The sequence below is a fragment of the Terrapene carolina genome, unplaced genomic scaffold (genome assembly GCF_002925995.2).
Source record: "Terrapene carolina triunguis isolate 2854851 unplaced genomic scaffold, T_m_triunguis-2.0 Scaffold69, whole genome shotgun sequence".
NCBI classification, from domain to species: domain Eukaryota; kingdom Metazoa; phylum Chordata; order Testudines; family Emydidae; genus Terrapene; species Terrapene triunguis.
The window spans coordinates 38672330-38689176 of record NW_020664420.1 but is presented as its reverse complement, the minus strand read 5'-3'; the positions used below and the strand labels follow the sequence as shown (position 1 = coordinate 38689176).

The 16847-nt window shown below is 41.6% G+C and overlaps 1 protein-coding gene across 2 annotated transcripts in view; it reads left to right on the top strand.

Annotated features, from left to right (window-relative positions):
* IQGAP2 (IQ motif containing GTPase activating protein 2) overlaps positions 1 to 16847 on the top strand; it is a 230985-nt gene that overhangs the window by 134545 nt on the left and 79593 nt on the right. Inside the window, exons 8-13 of one of the 2 annotated variants that reach the window (XM_024194113.2) lie at positions 8028 to 8206; positions 8912 to 8999; positions 9595 to 9758; positions 10305 to 10392; positions 15302 to 15465; positions 16109 to 16269. In XM_024194113.2, coding sequence (XP_024049881.1) covers positions 8028 to 8206; positions 8912 to 8999; positions 9595 to 9758; positions 10305 to 10392; positions 15302 to 15465; positions 16109 to 16269 — 844 coding nt within the window. The remainder of the gene's footprint in view (positions 1 to 8027; positions 8207 to 8911; positions 9000 to 9594; positions 9759 to 10304; positions 10393 to 15301; positions 15466 to 16108; positions 16270 to 16847) is intronic. The other variant, XM_024194115.2, reaches the window with a different exon arrangement.

The following is a 16847-nucleotide window of genomic DNA, read 5'->3' as shown; positions in this document are numbered from 1 at the left end:
CTTAGAGGAATTCCAGTAAGCTTCCTTTTACAGACTAGTCTCCTTCTAGTCTGGGTCCAGCAATCACTCACACCCCCTGTAGTTACTGTTCTTTGTTCCAGTTTCTTTTAGGCATCCTTGGGGATGGAGAGGTAGCTCTTTAGCCAGCCGAAGACCAAATGGAGGGGTTTCCCAGGGATTTAAGTAGACTTTCTCTTTCCTCTCTCCTGTGCAAAGTCCAGCTCCAAGATAGTTTTGGAGTCACATGGGCAAGTCACATGTCCATGCATGACTGAGTTTCTTACCAGCCAAGCCGCATTCCTGGGAAAGCTCCGATGTGGATAAGTGTCTTCAAGTTCATTGTTGGCTTAAGTGGTTCTTGACTGGGCACTTAATTTGCACATTCCTTTCTCAAGAAGCTGACCAAATGCTTTACTAGGGATACTTAGAAATACAAGCAAGTATACAGCCAATATTCCTAACGTCAAGTACCAAAATGATACATGCATACAAATAGGAGGAATGTATTCAGTAGATCATAACCTTTACATAGATATGATACATGGCATATGTAGCATAAAACATATTCCAATTATATCATATATGCATTCATAAGCATATTCCCACGAAGCCTTATGGGGGGCACTGTCACAGTCTGCCCTCCGCGTCAGTAATGAGGGAGCTGGACTTGTTTACAACACTGGATCCAATATCATCTCAATTGTCAGTTCCACTGTTGGTTCCTGCTTCGGCTTCCATTTCAGATCCAGCTACATCATTGGTTCCAGAAAGTGCTATCACCATGGCAGCCCAGGTTTACCTCCTGACATATTGGAGCAGAGTCTGAAATGCAAGAGCTTGAAGAGGTGGCATGTTTCTCTGATTCCAAGATCCTCTTTTTCGTCTCCTGCTAGGAAGAAGAGACTAGAAGATATTGAGTCTCTTTTTATGGATCCCTTTATGATCTCTCCTCTTAGGACCCCTGCAGGGTTTCCACAAAGAGCTGGTTCCCCCATATCTCCCACTGGGCCTCTTGTTCCTGGTTCATTCTATCTCTGATCTGGATTTCTATCAAGAAAAATAGAGGAAGAATGCAAAGACTGATAGCACGCTTTGGACATCCCTTTGGCCCTCCGATGCCCAACGTTTTCCCAAATTCTAGTTAATGGGGAGACTGGCAGTCCTGGGGCCCATGAACTTATTGGGGGCCACCTCAAGAACTTTTCAGCTACCTTTTGCATAGATAGAGGGGTAATGTCTCAACTACTAAGGATTTGGCAGCCCAGAGTTCCTTGAAATTGATTCTTCCTGATCCGCTGACTTTTCAGGCAATTATGCCTAAAGTTTTGTCCAAGGGAGAAGATGGAGTAGCTCTCCTTTTTGAACAGGAGCAGATGGGTATGGATTATAAGCCAGATCTGTCACCCAAAGAACATGTGGCTTCAGCATCCCCCTCCACCTGAGGACACTATGTAGTTCCACAGTCCGAGGTACCACATACTTTCCACCTTGAATCTGCTTGAAGTGCCTGTGAAAGAGACTTCCCATTCAGTATTCAATTATCCTTGGTGCTACAGTTAAGAGTAGGATATCCTTACCCATCTTGGATGTACTGTTACAGCCTGCTAGATCAGTTTGTGCCCTTCTGCATCTGGTCAACTCCAGAGAAGGTGGACAAACTGTACCAGATACCCTCTGACATTTTTTTTCTTGCTTTCAAACCATCCTGTGCCTAATTCCCTGGTGATGGCTGCTACAGTAATAGGGCAAAATCTGGACAAAAACACTTCACGCCAGCTGATAAAGAAGGCAAAAATCCAACTTGCTGGGGAGAAAGGTGTTCTCCTCATCCCTTGGTATTATGGGGGCAAATCATCAAGTGTCAGGATGACAGGAGGAAGGTTGGCTAAACTTCCTTCTGAGCCTCCTGTGATGCTTCAAACTCCTATGCAAGAGCATTGGCATCTACTATGCCCTTAGGAGACATGCATGGCCTTGTTCCTCATCCCTAGCTATGACACCAGATTGAAGCAGAGGACATCTGCTTTAAAGGTGAAGGTCTGTTTAGTGAAAAAGCAGACACATTTTTGGAAAAATGTGAAGGTCATGAGATTGACACCTCGTTCTCTCTGCCTAATTTCCTCCGCAATAAAGCGAGCCTCCACTCCCTCCTTTCTGGTAGCAGATGCAGTCCTTCCTTATCCTATTTTTCAACAGATCAGACGCAGCAGCAGCAGGCAGTTTCTCAGTCAGTATAGAAAAAGGCCTTTCACACAAAGGTCTAAACCTAAACAACTTGCTTCCTCCTCGTGCAACCTCAAGCCCTGGTTTTGATGAGATGATACACAGTCAAGAACCAGTCAACCAGGACTGAACTATCCCTATATTTGGAGACAGGCTAGCCCAGTTCGTCAGTCTTTGGAGGCAAATTGCCTTCGACCAATGGTCTTACAGATCATCAAAAGGGGTTATGCCATACAATTTGAAAGATTGCCTCTCCTCACTCCCACCTACCTTATTGTTTCAGGGACCCCGTTTATGAGGCAATTCTTATAGTAGAAGTGAAAAAATAGCTTCTGATAGGAGCAGTTGAGGAGGTTCATGAATTCTTGAGGGGTCAGGGTTTTTATTCCCTCGGTTTTCTGGTATGGAAGAAAGATGGGTGGTTTCAGCAGATACTAGACTTAAAGGCATTAAACGGGTACATTTGGAAATATTGGTTCCGTAAATTGGCTCCAGCTACCATAATCCCTTTGTTGGTCATGAATTGATTCTTGGCTCTCTAAGACATGTATTTTTATACTTAAATTCATCAAAATCATCGCAAGTGCCTTTGATTTGTGGTGGCCATATGCTGCTTTCAGTATCAGGTGTTCCTGTTTGGCCTTTCCATGGCTCCCAGAAATTTTACAAAATGCCTCTTTGCAGTAGCGGATCATCTGAGGAATCAGGGTTTTTTTATTTGTTTGTTTGTTTTTTACACTTAGTTAGTCGATGGGCTACTGAAGGCCTCTGTGCACGAGGGTCTGTTAAACCATATTGTCTTCATGAAAAACCTTTTCAGATCTAGGGCTCTTACTCAATTGTCCGAAGTTGATCCTCTGCCCTTCACAGAGGTTTCCTTTTATAGGTGAAACTTAGTTATTTGTAAGGCACTAAAAAGATTTCCGAGTATTTAACTCTAAAGTAATATCATGACAAGTTTGTTCTATAATTAACTTAGTATTTTAAAATTTGGGTCTGAGAATTTTAAAGTTTGAGTAAAATTCTTTTTGGGGTCTTATGGTAGCCTACATGACCCCATTTGCCTATCTGAGAATGAGATGTATGCAGCACTGGATGTCTGTTCTACAGAACAAGTCAGTTGTTGATCACCATGCCTTAGACTATCATAACCCCCCTAGATTGTGGTCAGTCAAAATGACTGCTCAGGGGCGTACAGTTAAATCCTCTGGGACCATCCCAGTCAGTGAGTTCAGATGCATCAACCAAGGGCTGTGGGGGGGCGCGGTGCACTGGAATTATTTGACAACTCAAGGGCACCGCTCTGCTTAGGAGAAAACCCTGCACCTCAATGTATTGGAATTAAGAGATGTTCATCTGGCTCTCAAGTTGTTACTCCCCCACCTGCAGGGGAGGGTTGTACAAGTGATTAGACAATACATCAGTAATGCATTCCACTGACAAGCTGCCGAGGGTGGGGGTTTGCAGTATTCACTCCACCCTACTGTGTGCAGAGATACAAGGCTGTGGAATTGGTGTATTTTATCATGTCATTTACCTGTGGCTCTGCATCTAGCATTGGTGCAGCTGCGCAGATATGAATTTGTAGTGTAGACCTGCCCTGAGAGTGCTCTAGCTGAACCTTGCTAGAAGATTATTCTACCTCAAGGCACCACGAGATGGTGCAGTTACCCATAAGTGTGAATATGCAGGGCTGTCTCTAAGAACTCTGCATACAGGTAAGTAACCTTCATTTAAGTTTACACACACAAGGTAGAAAATTTTGGCTAACATAGTTAAGATGAAGCTTAGTTATTTGTAAGGCACTAAAAAGATTTCAGATTATTTAAGTGCAATGTAATATGACAAGCTTAAATTTTAAAACTTTCAGACCCTAATTTAAAACACTCTTTCCTACATTCATATTGGCTTGTTCTGTGTATTTTGGTACATGTTGTAACTACAGTTTGCACACGATTTTGCAAATGTAGCTTTTAAAATATAATCTATAGGGAGGGGAAAAAAATCTGGGTATGTCAGTCTATCAGCCTTACACGTTTTCTGAGGTTTAGTTACTGTCAACCCGGTTCGATTTTTTTTTTAACAGTAAATTTCCTTCCTCCCCTGGAGATAAAAGGGTCATAACTTCCTTTCCCAAAAGCTTTTTATAAAGTGTATTCTTTCTCTTAATTCTGAGGCATGTTTCTTAAATTCTATGAAGTAATCTTTCCTGATGCTGGCTTCTGTTCCCTAGGCTGGGAATGGGCTGCAGAGCAGCACATTCTGGCCAAGAAGAGGAATTAGTTGCTGTTAAGTGGAAACCTCTGACAAATTAAGTCTATTAACAAAGTTAAGCGTCTAGTATCATAGGGGTAGCCGTGTTAGTCTGGATCTGTAAAAAGCGACAGAGTCCTGTGGCACCTTATAGACTAACAGACGTATTGGAGCATCTGTTAGTCTGTAAGGTGCCACAGGACTCTGTCGCAAAATTAAGTTGGAATTTAATTGCGTTCTTAGGAGAAGGAGAGTGGCTAATGTGGTGCTCCAAGGTTTAGTATGCAAAAGTGGGGGGGGGGGGAATGGAAAGATATTCAGGGCTCAGACATGGATGGTGAGGGCTCTTGTGCTAATGGAAGATCATAAATGTTAGAGACTGAAAAGACCAATTAAGTCTCTTTCCTATTAATGCTGGATTATTTCTCTGGAGAAGATTTTTCTAGTATTTCTTTTATCCAGACTATTCTAAAGTTAAGTGGAGCTTCCACTTCTTTGCTCGGGAACTAGTTCACAAGTGAACACATACGCACTGTCTTGCTAATATTGAACCTAGCTTTTTCTGTAATTTCTTATTAATTCTAACTTGTATGCCATTGAACCATTTGTGTATACATCCTTCAAATACATGTTTTCCCCTCTATCCTCTCAAACAAATGATGCAAATTTAGCTCTTCCCTTTCCTCGTGAGTCCCAATCTCTCCTTGATAACTTCTAAAGTTGGTTTAGCTGGTCTGAGAGGTAGGGACTGTTGTGAGCATCTAATCAGACTGCACAACACTGCCCATAGAACTTTGTCCTGGGCTTCCCACATTCTGCCCATAACTTCTGGTTGAGCTAGAGCAGGGGTCGGCAACGTTTGGCACGTGGCTCACCAGGGTAAGCACCCTGGCGGGCCGGGCCAGTTTATTTACCTGCTGACCCGGCAGGTTCGGTCAGTCGCGGCCCCCACAAGGCGCGGTTTGCCGTCCCGGGCCAATGGGAGCGGCGGGAAGCCGCGGCCAGCACATCGGTCTCCCGCACCGCTTCCCGCCGCCCCCATTGGCCCGGGACGGCGAACCACGGCCAGTGCGGGCCGCGATTGGCCGAACCTGCCGCGTCAGCAGGTAAATAAACTGGCCCGGCCCGCCAGGGTGCTTACCCTGGCGAGCCGCATGCCAAACGTTGCCGACCCCTGAGCTAAAGCATATTTTTTCAGAAAGAGATCCAATCTGCGTTTAAAGATTTCAAGTGGTGGAGAATCCACCATGTCCCTAGGTAAGCTGTGTTCAGGGAAACTGCACATGTATCCTCTTTCTTCCAGCCCCCATGGCCCACTCCAGTTGTCCTAGTCAGGTCTCGGGTCTCTAGCTGTCCTGCTTGTATGGTGTATTTCTGAAAAATACAGTAATATAAGGGAGCTGTCACTTATGACTATAACAGATGCCCCAACTGTTAACGGAATAAAAAACTGCTAAAAACAGGTATGTGCCTGTGACGTACCCAGGGTACAGTCCGGACTAATGAGTAGCTGTCACCCCTGCCCTCTACCCTGGGGTGCCTTCTATACTGCTTTGCTGCTGTAGCTTCCAGTCTGGACTGCTCACACACCAGTCACCAGCATACAAGTCACTCCCAGTTATGTCTCGGTGTGTGCTGAAGCCAGCCAGCCACACCTGGGCTCTTACCAGACTTGGTTGCAGGGTGACCCCAACCCCCCCCCCCACAGTCCTAGATTTCCCCCCCAGAAACATGTCATGTACTGCCCAACCCTCTCCTGGACAATACAAGCGTATATAAAGTCCATCCTTTTATTAGTAGAAATGATATGCATATGTCTTGTTACCCCAAATGGAGTACCCCAAACACTTCAATTCAAACACACTGGATTAGATAAAACAAGTTTATTAACTACAAAGAGAGGTTTTAAGAGAGGCGTTGAAGCCAGAAATGGTTGTAAGAAAAATAAAAGATAAAATGCAGCTCGTGCCTAACTTAAACTGTGGTAAATTCAAAGCAAAGTTTTTCTCACCAAATGCTCTCAGCAGTCTGACCAAACTTCTTGGGTCAGAACCCTTCTCCAGTTCAATGGCTATTTCTTTTGTTCCTTCTGGTGCACTGAACCGATGGGCAGGGCGGGGTGGGGGGAAGAGAGAGAGGTGCCTTGGAGTGTCTGCCCCTTCTTTTTATGGTCCTGTCTCCCCTTCAAGGAGCATTTCCAGCTGGGAGCAAGGCGACAGGCAGGCTGTGTGGAAGGGAACTCCATGCTGTTTCTTTGCTAAGATGTGGATTTTTTTGCTGCTGCCAAACAATGGCCGTGTAGCAGGTAATGGTTCATCAGAGTTGTTTACACCTGGCTGAGGCATCAGCTTGCCCTTTGTCTCTGAGGAACTGGTTTGGCCACTCCGCAGACTTATCTGGAAAATGTACTTTTAGTCATGATCTGTTCTGTTTATAACTTCACATATAATGCTGCTATGTGCATTTTGTCGTATTCTTGATTAGCAAATTGTTTTTAAATATCTCACAAGGCATAGTTTGTACAAGTATTATCGCAATAGTGTATAGGGTGTGGACATGGGTACGTTCTGTCACAGTTCCCTTCCCACCCCCCACGTCCCCCAAAAAAACCCCATGACATCTTATGCATAGAGCTAGCTTTGTTCAGTATGTTTGTATTATACCCTTGCTTTACCTAAATAGAAGTAATATTGGTGAGTGCTGGTGGGGAGATAAATGGATGTAATCAATCCATGATACAGGAGGCATTGTACCTTGGTATCTGCTGTTATAGGTTTAATTTCAGAATAATTTGGGTTGGGAGGAACTTCTAGTGGATCATATGGCATACTGAGTGACTTTCACCACTCATACCAAGAGTAGCTCTGCTAAAGTCAATGGTTACACCACTGTAAAACCAGTGTGAGAGGAGAATTAGGAACTAGTTATTTTGGTCTTTTTTTCTTTGAACTAGTTTGTTACGACTATCCTGTAACTTTTACCAATCTCTTACTTGTTTATGTTTCTGCTATCTTGAACCGTCTGTGGCCACAAAACAAAAGATGAGCACTGGAACTTCTACACAAACCTTTTTTCACAAAGCTATGTAATGTGAAGAAGGTTTAAATCCAGGACTTCCGTCATGACCGGAGAGCTTTTTTTAAGTGCTATTTCTGTTGTTGAAATAAGATGACAAAATACTCTTCAAACCTCTGCAAATTTAGACACTATCCTGTCCTATACTGGTGATTACAGCTACATTCTGACTTTTCTGTACATTGGAGAGTCCCAAAAAGTTAAACTATGGTGAAACATGATCAAATACAGTGGAACCCCGATTATCCAATCTAATTGGGACTGGGGCCAGATTGGATAACCAAAAATCCAAATAAACTGGAGAATGGGTGGTGGGGGCTGACAGTCTAAACGGGGTTCTACTGTATAATATTCTTAAAAGCAATAAATGAAGCCTTGAGAACAGAGAATTGGTAACCCTAATTTTTGTGTGATCCAGAAGTACTTTCTCATTGGCTCTTCTTTTTAAAGTTTTGGATCTTATCCACCTCTTTCAGTGCATGCTGCAGTCATTGCAATTAATGAAGCTATTGAGAAGGGAGTAGCAGATCAAACACTTATAACTCTGAGAAACCCAAATGCAATGCTGATGAATGTGGATGAGGACCTTGCACAGGAATATCAGAAAGAACTCCTGGAAGCTAAAAGGAGAAAAGAGGAGAATGCAAGTCTGAAGGTACTGAAACATATTTGGATTTTATTAACATTCTTAATAAGTTTGGTATTGCTGTATAAAAAACGTGCGTGCAAACTTTTTAAAAGGATTCTTCTAGGATTGCATTAATAAGCTAGTGTATTCAAGATAAACTAGGTGAATGATTGTCACTATAGAAGATTGATCACAATGGTCCCTTTGGTCTTGGAATCTATGGAATAAACAGGCTGGAGGCAAACGTGTACAGGTATTTTGTGTTTGTACACATAACCCATGAATGTATTTGAGACGTGTAAGGATTATAAAATTCTTCTATTTTAGAATCCAAAAGATGCTCATTTTTCTCCTTTACGTACTGTGTAGAAACAAAGTTTGTTAACCAAAGGTTTATATAAAAACTTAATGTTTTAAGGTACCTTTTTCTGGGAGTAAAACATAATTATTAAGTATAGCATTCTATTGATAGAATTTTCCATTAATACAAAATTGCACTTGCATCATTCATTTCACAGTAACAGTTTCAATTTGAGAAGACAGGCTTTGATCAAAATATACACAACACTTTACAATAAGCAGAGGATGCTTTAAATATAACTCTTGTTCTAGGGAGTGCAAATCTTCCTATTGTGGTTGATAGTTTTAACCACTCATACTACAATGGCTGTTCTACCATCTGAAAGTATCTTTGTGTTCCACTTTGTGAACCAGTAAGGATTTTGTTTTTAGAATGGCTCAATTTCAGAAGAGGAAAGAGATGTGTATGAAGAATTGCTGACACAAGCGGAGATCCAAGGCAATATCAATAAGATCAACAGTAAGTAATTCTAGTTTCTTATGGAAATGGGCACATCATACCCTACCAGTTATGTATGTATTTGTGTCAAATTCCAGACAAAGACATAAATTTACTACTTTTACAGAAATAGCTTTTAAAAGTGGCAAATGTTTGTCAGTGTTATAATGGTTACTTTCAGTGTTGTGGGGCATCTTGCTGCTTTTTTTCCATTAATCTTTTGGGATAATATCTTTTTTTGTTCTTGTTGCTGATATCAGACTCTTCAGTTCAGAAGCCAGTTGGTTTCACCTGCTTTATTTCCTTATGTTTCTGTCAGTTCCCACTAGCTGCAGAATACTGTAAATTTTGACCCCTCTTTTTAGATAGACGAGATTCAGACTTAGGTCCTGACCCTGCAAATGGATGAGTGTGGAAGAACCCTTATGCCTGCATGGAGTCCCTGTGGACTCTGTTTGAGGCTCTTGTAGGATTGGAGCCTTAAAATATAACCCTCTGCTGGATAAAAACTGTAACTGACTGGCTTGTATAAAGAGGGGTAGATACAAGCAGCAATTCAAATTTTTTTTTGCGCAAAAAATGTTTTTGCAGTTTGTAAGCGTTGTTTTCCTTTCAGTTCACGTAGCTTTAGTCCAAGTGAATGAGGCTATTGACAGGCAAGATGAAGTGGCATTGATGGCAGGTTTGAACCGTCCTGCTTTGAGCTTGTCTGGAGTTCTGCAGCAAAATTCCTCATGGTACCTAGCACAATTGTGTGACTGTAAAGAGCAGAGAATGCAGGTAATTGAATGGAATGTATGCTAGTATGACACTTGAGTTTGCATTTTTCTCTGCTTAAAATAGAAGTGACATCATCCTGAACTCTGTAGCCTGAACTCTACTGTTTTATGAAACAGTAAAGAATTTTGTAAAGTATTTTAAATGAATATTTTCCTAAACAATACAAAACGAGATGCATTTACTGTAAAAAGCATGATGCATTGGTAAAAAGCTGCTAAATGACAGATAAAGGGAATATATGTATATATAAATCCCTTAATACAAAGCTCATCTTGGGAACTAAACTTCTTACGAGTTTAGTATAGCAAAAAGGTAATGTTGACAAACAATGGTGAATAAAGACCATTATAGAGAACATCTGGATTAAGGCAAAAATCTGTCATTTTAAAAGTGAGTCGGAAGTTTATGGAAAAACAAACACTATTCTTCAGTATGCCATTGTATTTGGTATTCAGCCAACATCATGGTCAATTCATAGTGGTATATTTTCCCTTCCCCTGCAAATTTAAAAAGCATAATGAAGTCTTTTTTTGTCTGATCTGTTAGCTAGCAGGGGTTCCAATTTTGCTCGACAAAAGTGAGATACAGAAAGAAGTTAGTGTTGCCAATGAGGAAGCTGAGGCTCTCAAGCTTAGTGAGTAAATGTTTTAATACTTGTTTTCATAATCACCATTTCATTACTCTTAATCAAACTGAAGAACTAAATCCACCTTTTTTGCATGCAAACAAGGTTTCTTTATAAATTGAAACCACATTGCATTTTATTTTTGCTACTGCTCTTTTCAATGTCACAATTGCCAGGTCACCAGTCTGTGCCACTTTAAACACACATTATTTTATCTGAAGTAGCTAACGCTTTTCTTGGCTGAATATTTTCAGCTACTAGTGGACATACATGGCTAAAACGGAACATAATGCATGGCTTGTGTAAATAGACTTTTTTTGAATAGTCTTAATCTCTCTCAAAAGGAAATTTATTTATATCTTCTCTGGGTTAAAAATAAAATGATCAAATTGAAGAATAGCTTGCAGTCATATGCAGCAGAGGAAACTAGATTTCTCATTTTAAAATATTTACACTTTTAAAAATCTAGTCTGTCAGCCTGCTTAATGTTTTAGTACAGTTTATATATGGTACAATGGATCTACAATATGTTGACTAATGTTTTATTTTTGAAAAATTACAGTTAAGGGGGTTCTAAATTTTCAGCAGCACATCTATTGGCAATTGCTTCTCTGGCATTCTTTGTCTGCTAGGAGCTTCAGCTTTGAATAAACTGCTGTCCTATGTTGTCTGTGGCATGTGTTAGGGGCTGTTTTGTCTTCTGTGTCATTTAATATTTTTAATTCAGTCCATCTAATTGTTCTTCTGATGCTATGCAAAAAGGTAGTTATAAGCCTAGTTTGCTATGCTATAATATGTAGACATGCATATTTTGTATAGCATCCAAGTCTCTCGTATAGGTAGTGATTTGGATTTTAGAATGATTCAGACATGGTAAATAGTATTTCCTTCTAGGAGACGATTGCTCTTGGGTAATGGAAAACTCTGAGGAGGGTAGTGCTATTTATTAGTATAGCTCCATCAGTGTCTTGGAGTAGGAAAAATGGGTTTGTTTCCTCTGTGTGGATAAAAAAAAATGAATGCCACAATATCGTGCTACCCACATGACTTCATGTGGCATGGAGAATTTCAATTCAGTTTTACTTCTAACCCATATTGATCAGTTTTCATTAGGGGAAGGCAGGTAAACAAATAAAACTAGGACCTTCAAGAGGAGCCAGTTGAGGGTACCTATTAAAGAACTCAGAGTAGAGGCAAGCTGACCAAGGTACAAACTAAGGGCTTGGCTACACTTGCAGCTGTAGAGCACTTTGGGTTAAACCAGCCTTCGGAGAGCACACTAGGGAAAGCGCTGCAGTCTGTCCACACTGACAGCTGCAAGCGCACTGGCATGGCCACATTTGTGGCATTTTCAGCGGCATTGGGAGCAGTGCATTATGGGCAGCTATCCCAGCGTTCAAGTGGCTGCAACGTGCTTTTCAAATGAGGGAGGTGGGGTGGAGTATGTTGTTTGTATGTGGGGGGAGAGAGAGAGTGGATTTTTGGAGTGCTGAGAGTGTGTCAGCACACTATCTTGTAAGTTCAGATCCCTCTAGCCCCCCTGCCTGCCTGACTCACTCAGTAAACGTTTGCTTTGCCCCGCCCCGTTGCAGATAAGCAGCCGCTGTCTGAAACGGAGCTCTGAAAAGGCACTTCCGCAATCCTCAGCCGATTTCACAACAAAGAGAAGAGAGGCCACTTGACTTAAGGAGATTATGGGACGTCAGAGTGCTGTAATGTAAATCCTCGTTCACATTGGTCCTGGGGCGTCTCAGCCAATACGTAACAGCCGTTATCCCTCTCAGAGAGGTGGAATACCAGGAGCGCTCTAGCCAGGGAGTCAGAGCGCTCTACGTGCCTTGCCAGTGTGGACGAGGAGTAAGGTAGAGCGCTCTGGGAGGCTTTGTTGCGATATAAAGTGCCAGTGTAGCCAAGCCCTAAAACTAAATGTGACAGTACCACTCAAGCTACTACATGATAAATACCCAAGAACTTGGTAAATACATTTGTGCACTGTGGATATAGATGCATAATATCAGAGTTGCATGCTCAGTTCCTAAGCATGGAAGTCATCGAAGCCAATTGATGGCTGCAGATTTTGATGCTATTTTGTTGCTGGCTCCTGGAACTTTTTTATTTTGAAGCTGCTGTATGCTGTCTGAAAGGCAAGTGCCTTTATTTTTTTTAACCTCAAGAACAGCTAAAATATTTATCATGCAGAACAAAATGCCCAATAGGACTCCTCCTCATTTATTTCTCGTGTCCTGGGGCCAATGTACTCAGGCTCCATGGGTTTGAACTGCTCGGAGTCTTCCAATCAGTCAGGTTCTCCCTATTGTGCAACTGGAGATCTCCACTATGAGCTTTCTGCCTGAAAAGGGTGTACAGAGCCCATCGCTAGCATAGACCAGAGTAGTTGGTGGTGGAAGCAGGCCCTTATTAGACACAGATCCAGGTGGAGGGTGGGCCTGAAAAGTAGCAGGGTTGGGGAGGACATGTGACTAATTTTAAACTGCATCTGACCATTGACATTGCCTGTCCCAGCATTTTTTTTTATTATTGGAGATAGCCTATCTCCTAGAACTGGAAGGGACCTTGAAAGGTCATCGAGTCCAGCCCCCTACCTTCACTAGCAGGACCAAGTACTAATTTTGCCCCAGATCCCTAAGTGGCCCCCTCAAGGATTAAACTCTCAACCCTGGGTTTAGCAGGCCAATGCTCAAACCACTGAGCTATCCCTCCCCCTGCTCTCATCATAGGGTTGGTGAATGATGAGATCTACAGAGAATTCATAGTTAAATCCCGTCTGTCCCTGGTACTCAGACTGAATTATGAGAAATAAGTCACTCCTTCATTGAGAAGCACTCAAAGGGGATAAGTCCCTTAAATATAAAGATCATTCCTGTAAGGTTGATAGCCTGCCACCTGTGAAGGACACTGCTGGATCGGAAGTCTAGCTGCCATGAACAGCTCTGCTCTCCTAAGATCATAGAGTCGTAGTACCTAAGATAGTAAGAAAAACTTTAAGATCAAGAACCTGGCATCTCACCTTTCCTCCCCCTGGCTCCAGTTCAGCGAGGACTTTAAATAACATCTAATTTTAAGTGTAAGAGGAGTCCCACTGAAACCAGTGGGATTATTGTGTTTATATTTAGGTATGTGTCTAAGATCCGTGCTGAAGCTGTGCCTAAAGTTCCAATGTCTATCATGTTGGAAGGAGTCCTAAGATACAGAGAGAAATCCCCGGAAGTCTCAACTGTTCAAACCTCTGGGTGACCATCTGTCAGTGAAATGTCCTTTTAGGGTCTGCCCTGGTGTCTCTGGTTTTTGTTTTTCAAGTGGTCTTTTTTGTAAGGACTTGTAGACTGGCTACTTGAAGAACTCACAAGCCAGACTGAAAGCTGGTGGAAAGCATAGGCAAAGTCTGAATCCTCCTCCTACTATTCTGGAAGCTGCCATTGCCACTATCCAAAAAGCCTAGAGAAGCTCTCCAGTATTTGGGGTGTGTACTCACTCACTTCAACAGCCATATAATAGAAATTGACTATTATACCCTATTCTCTGACATCACAGCCTCCCCTGCCAGTTTCTTTTCCAGCCCTCTCACCCAAAGTAAGCAGTGGGTGAGTCAGAAGAGTGTGGCTTGGTTGAAGATGGAAGAATGGCTGTGATTTTTCTCTTACCCCATCCCCCCATCAGCAGCACATCTCAAGTGCCCTGTCTTGCCTTCCTTGGAATAGGCATCCTATTTTTTTTTTTTAAACCAGATCTAGTTATCCTACTCAAACGCTGACTTTACAAGTTTTTTTTCCCTCTCTGGGATTTTGGCCATTTTTTTAATTTATTTTTTTTTAAATTCAAGACTGAAGTCTGTGCTTAACTCTTCCCTGGAGGATATGTTAGGTTTCCTTCAGGATAGCCTCAACCAGGTTTGTGGCCATCAACTCCTTCAAAGTTGTAACTGGTGCAGTTAGGGGGACTGTAAGTTACAGTAATTGCAGTTTCTTTGGCCTACAAGATGAGATCTAGCACTCTTGGGCATCATCTGTTGTGTTGTCCTCGGTGTGTGTTTTAACCCACAGTTTTTTTTATTTTAGAGGCTAGTTCTGAGCTCACTCAGGGATATACTTCACCCGTATTGAAGGAGGAGGAATACAGTAAATGTCACTAACAGTTTTCCTTATTTAACAGTCTTTTAGATTGGCTTTCCACAAAGTAATTTAATACCAGTTTAGTTAGCAGTGCTTGCAGTGGCTATTGAAATTCAGTCATGTTTCCTTATGGAAAAAAATTAGACAAGTGCACATAAAAAGGGGAGAGAATAGCAAAGGGATAAGATGCAGCTTTTGTTTCTGTTTTACTCAGTTTAGCTGATGGAAAATTCCAGTCACAACAAGTGAGCCACTATGGAACTTGGCAAACTTTTTACCAGGCTATTAAGGCATTGCTCTTAGCTTATCTTGTTGGTCACATCAGTGCTGCAAATGTAGACTTGTCCTTCCTAGCTGTGTTGGACTCTTACTAGAAGGGGGAAAATGGGAATACAATGGAGGCAGAAGAAATAAAACCGAGAAAGAAAGTAACATAGGTTGACATTCCAGGGTCCACCTATTGGTCAAACTCAATAGAGAGGACATGGCAATCCCTGGACTAGTCAAGTCATCTTTCAGGTCTAATGCATTGATCATGGACTTATGTTAAGCTGTTGACTTCCACATGCTCTTTGAACAGAAATCATTTTTGCAAGAACGTTAAGTAGTTTCAGTGTGTTTAAAAATGTATCTCTTGCAGGTATACAGCTATAGCTTTCTTGAGCAATGATAGCATATGATGTAATGTTGGGATGCTATTTGCCTACACAACATTAATATATATATTAAAAAAAAAAAAAGGCAGATGACAAAAAAATTGATAGGATTTTTTTCCTACTTTCCCCCAGAACTTGTAGCAGTTGACCATATCAATACTGCAATTCGTAACTGTGATGCTAATAAAACATTGGTTGCACTGATGAAACCAGAGGCCCAGTTGCCTGTCGTCCACCCATTTGCTGCTGCTGTCTATCAGACTGAACTGTTCAACCTTCAGCAACAGAATGCTGTGGTAAGAGTGAAAAACTTACGAATTGCTGTTCAATAGTGTGCAGTCAAGCCATAAAGGATCAGGAATACTGATGCATTGTCATTTGTTGCAGTTTTGTTACTTAGAACTATCAGACCATTTGTCATACCAGATTCTTCTAATTCTTGCCTTGAGGTGTATTATATTAAAATCCAGGAATATTAATGCAAGTGCTTGTCTATTCAGATTGTTTTCTTGACTGATTTAGTCCGTGCTAACTCTTGTACTGCAACAAACTGACTGACCTTCACTTTTTTTGCTGTTGCATACACTATCTCTCATCTTAAGGTTGACTGTGTTTTATGGAGAGTGATCAGCCGGACTGGGGGAGTCCACATTCTGATTAAAATTAGACTAGGCTTGACTGGAAGGACTGTATTATGTGGGACAAGCAAAGAAAAGGCTGAGGAAAGGGAGGCTATATAATGAATGCCTAGTGTTTTAGTTCTACTACTCACAGTACAGTAAGCTGACATTTCTCTAGCTATGACATTTTCTCCTCCTATTTTTAATATTTGTTTTAAATCAAATCCATGCCTCCCTCCTTTTGGCATCTAGACTTTAATTAAAACTGGTTACCCCTACTTGTTTAGCTTCATGACTGATGTATTCTATGTTCCTATAGAGATATTTGGCACATGATGAACTGTCTATTGCTGTGGAAATGTTGTCAGCTGTTGTGTTACTAAACCAGGCCTTGGGAAGCAAAGACATCCTGGCAATAAAGAGTCATCTCAGAAATCCATCCGTCGGCTTCAATAATCTGGAAGACGAAAACTTTCAACGGTAAAAGTTCACTTTGTCTTGTTCAAATGAGCAACAAAGACTTCTGCAAAGGGATGAGTGGGTGATTATCAGCTATTTTTCCAGAGTTTTGAGATGAAGTTGAAAAGGCTACAAGCTAAACATTTGCACAATATTAACAGGAGAGACTATTAGGGATGCTCAGCTGTAATGCTCCATCTGCAAAAACATAGGCCATCAAACATCACTGAATGTTTGAGGATACAGAGGTTGGAGGATGGAATGTTCTTGGAAGCTAAACATCATGAGCTGAGAGGAGTTGCTGTTGTGGCAATGGATATCTGGACTTAGTTGGAAGCCGCTAGTCGCTAGTGTCTTACTGAATTTTTGAGAGAGGACCTGAGAATGAATATTGTGTGTGTAATGTAAAGTAAGGCTATCCTAACGAACCTGTCTTGCTTAAGAATGGTAGAAGCCTATGTGGTAAAAACCCTATTTGCTAAATAGCTGGGCACAACATGGTAGTGTAGATTCGGGCACAACATGGTAGTGTAGATTCATGTTCCATTCAAGTTGTAAATTCAAACTCGAGATTAGTAGCTTTTGTTTGGTGTTTGATT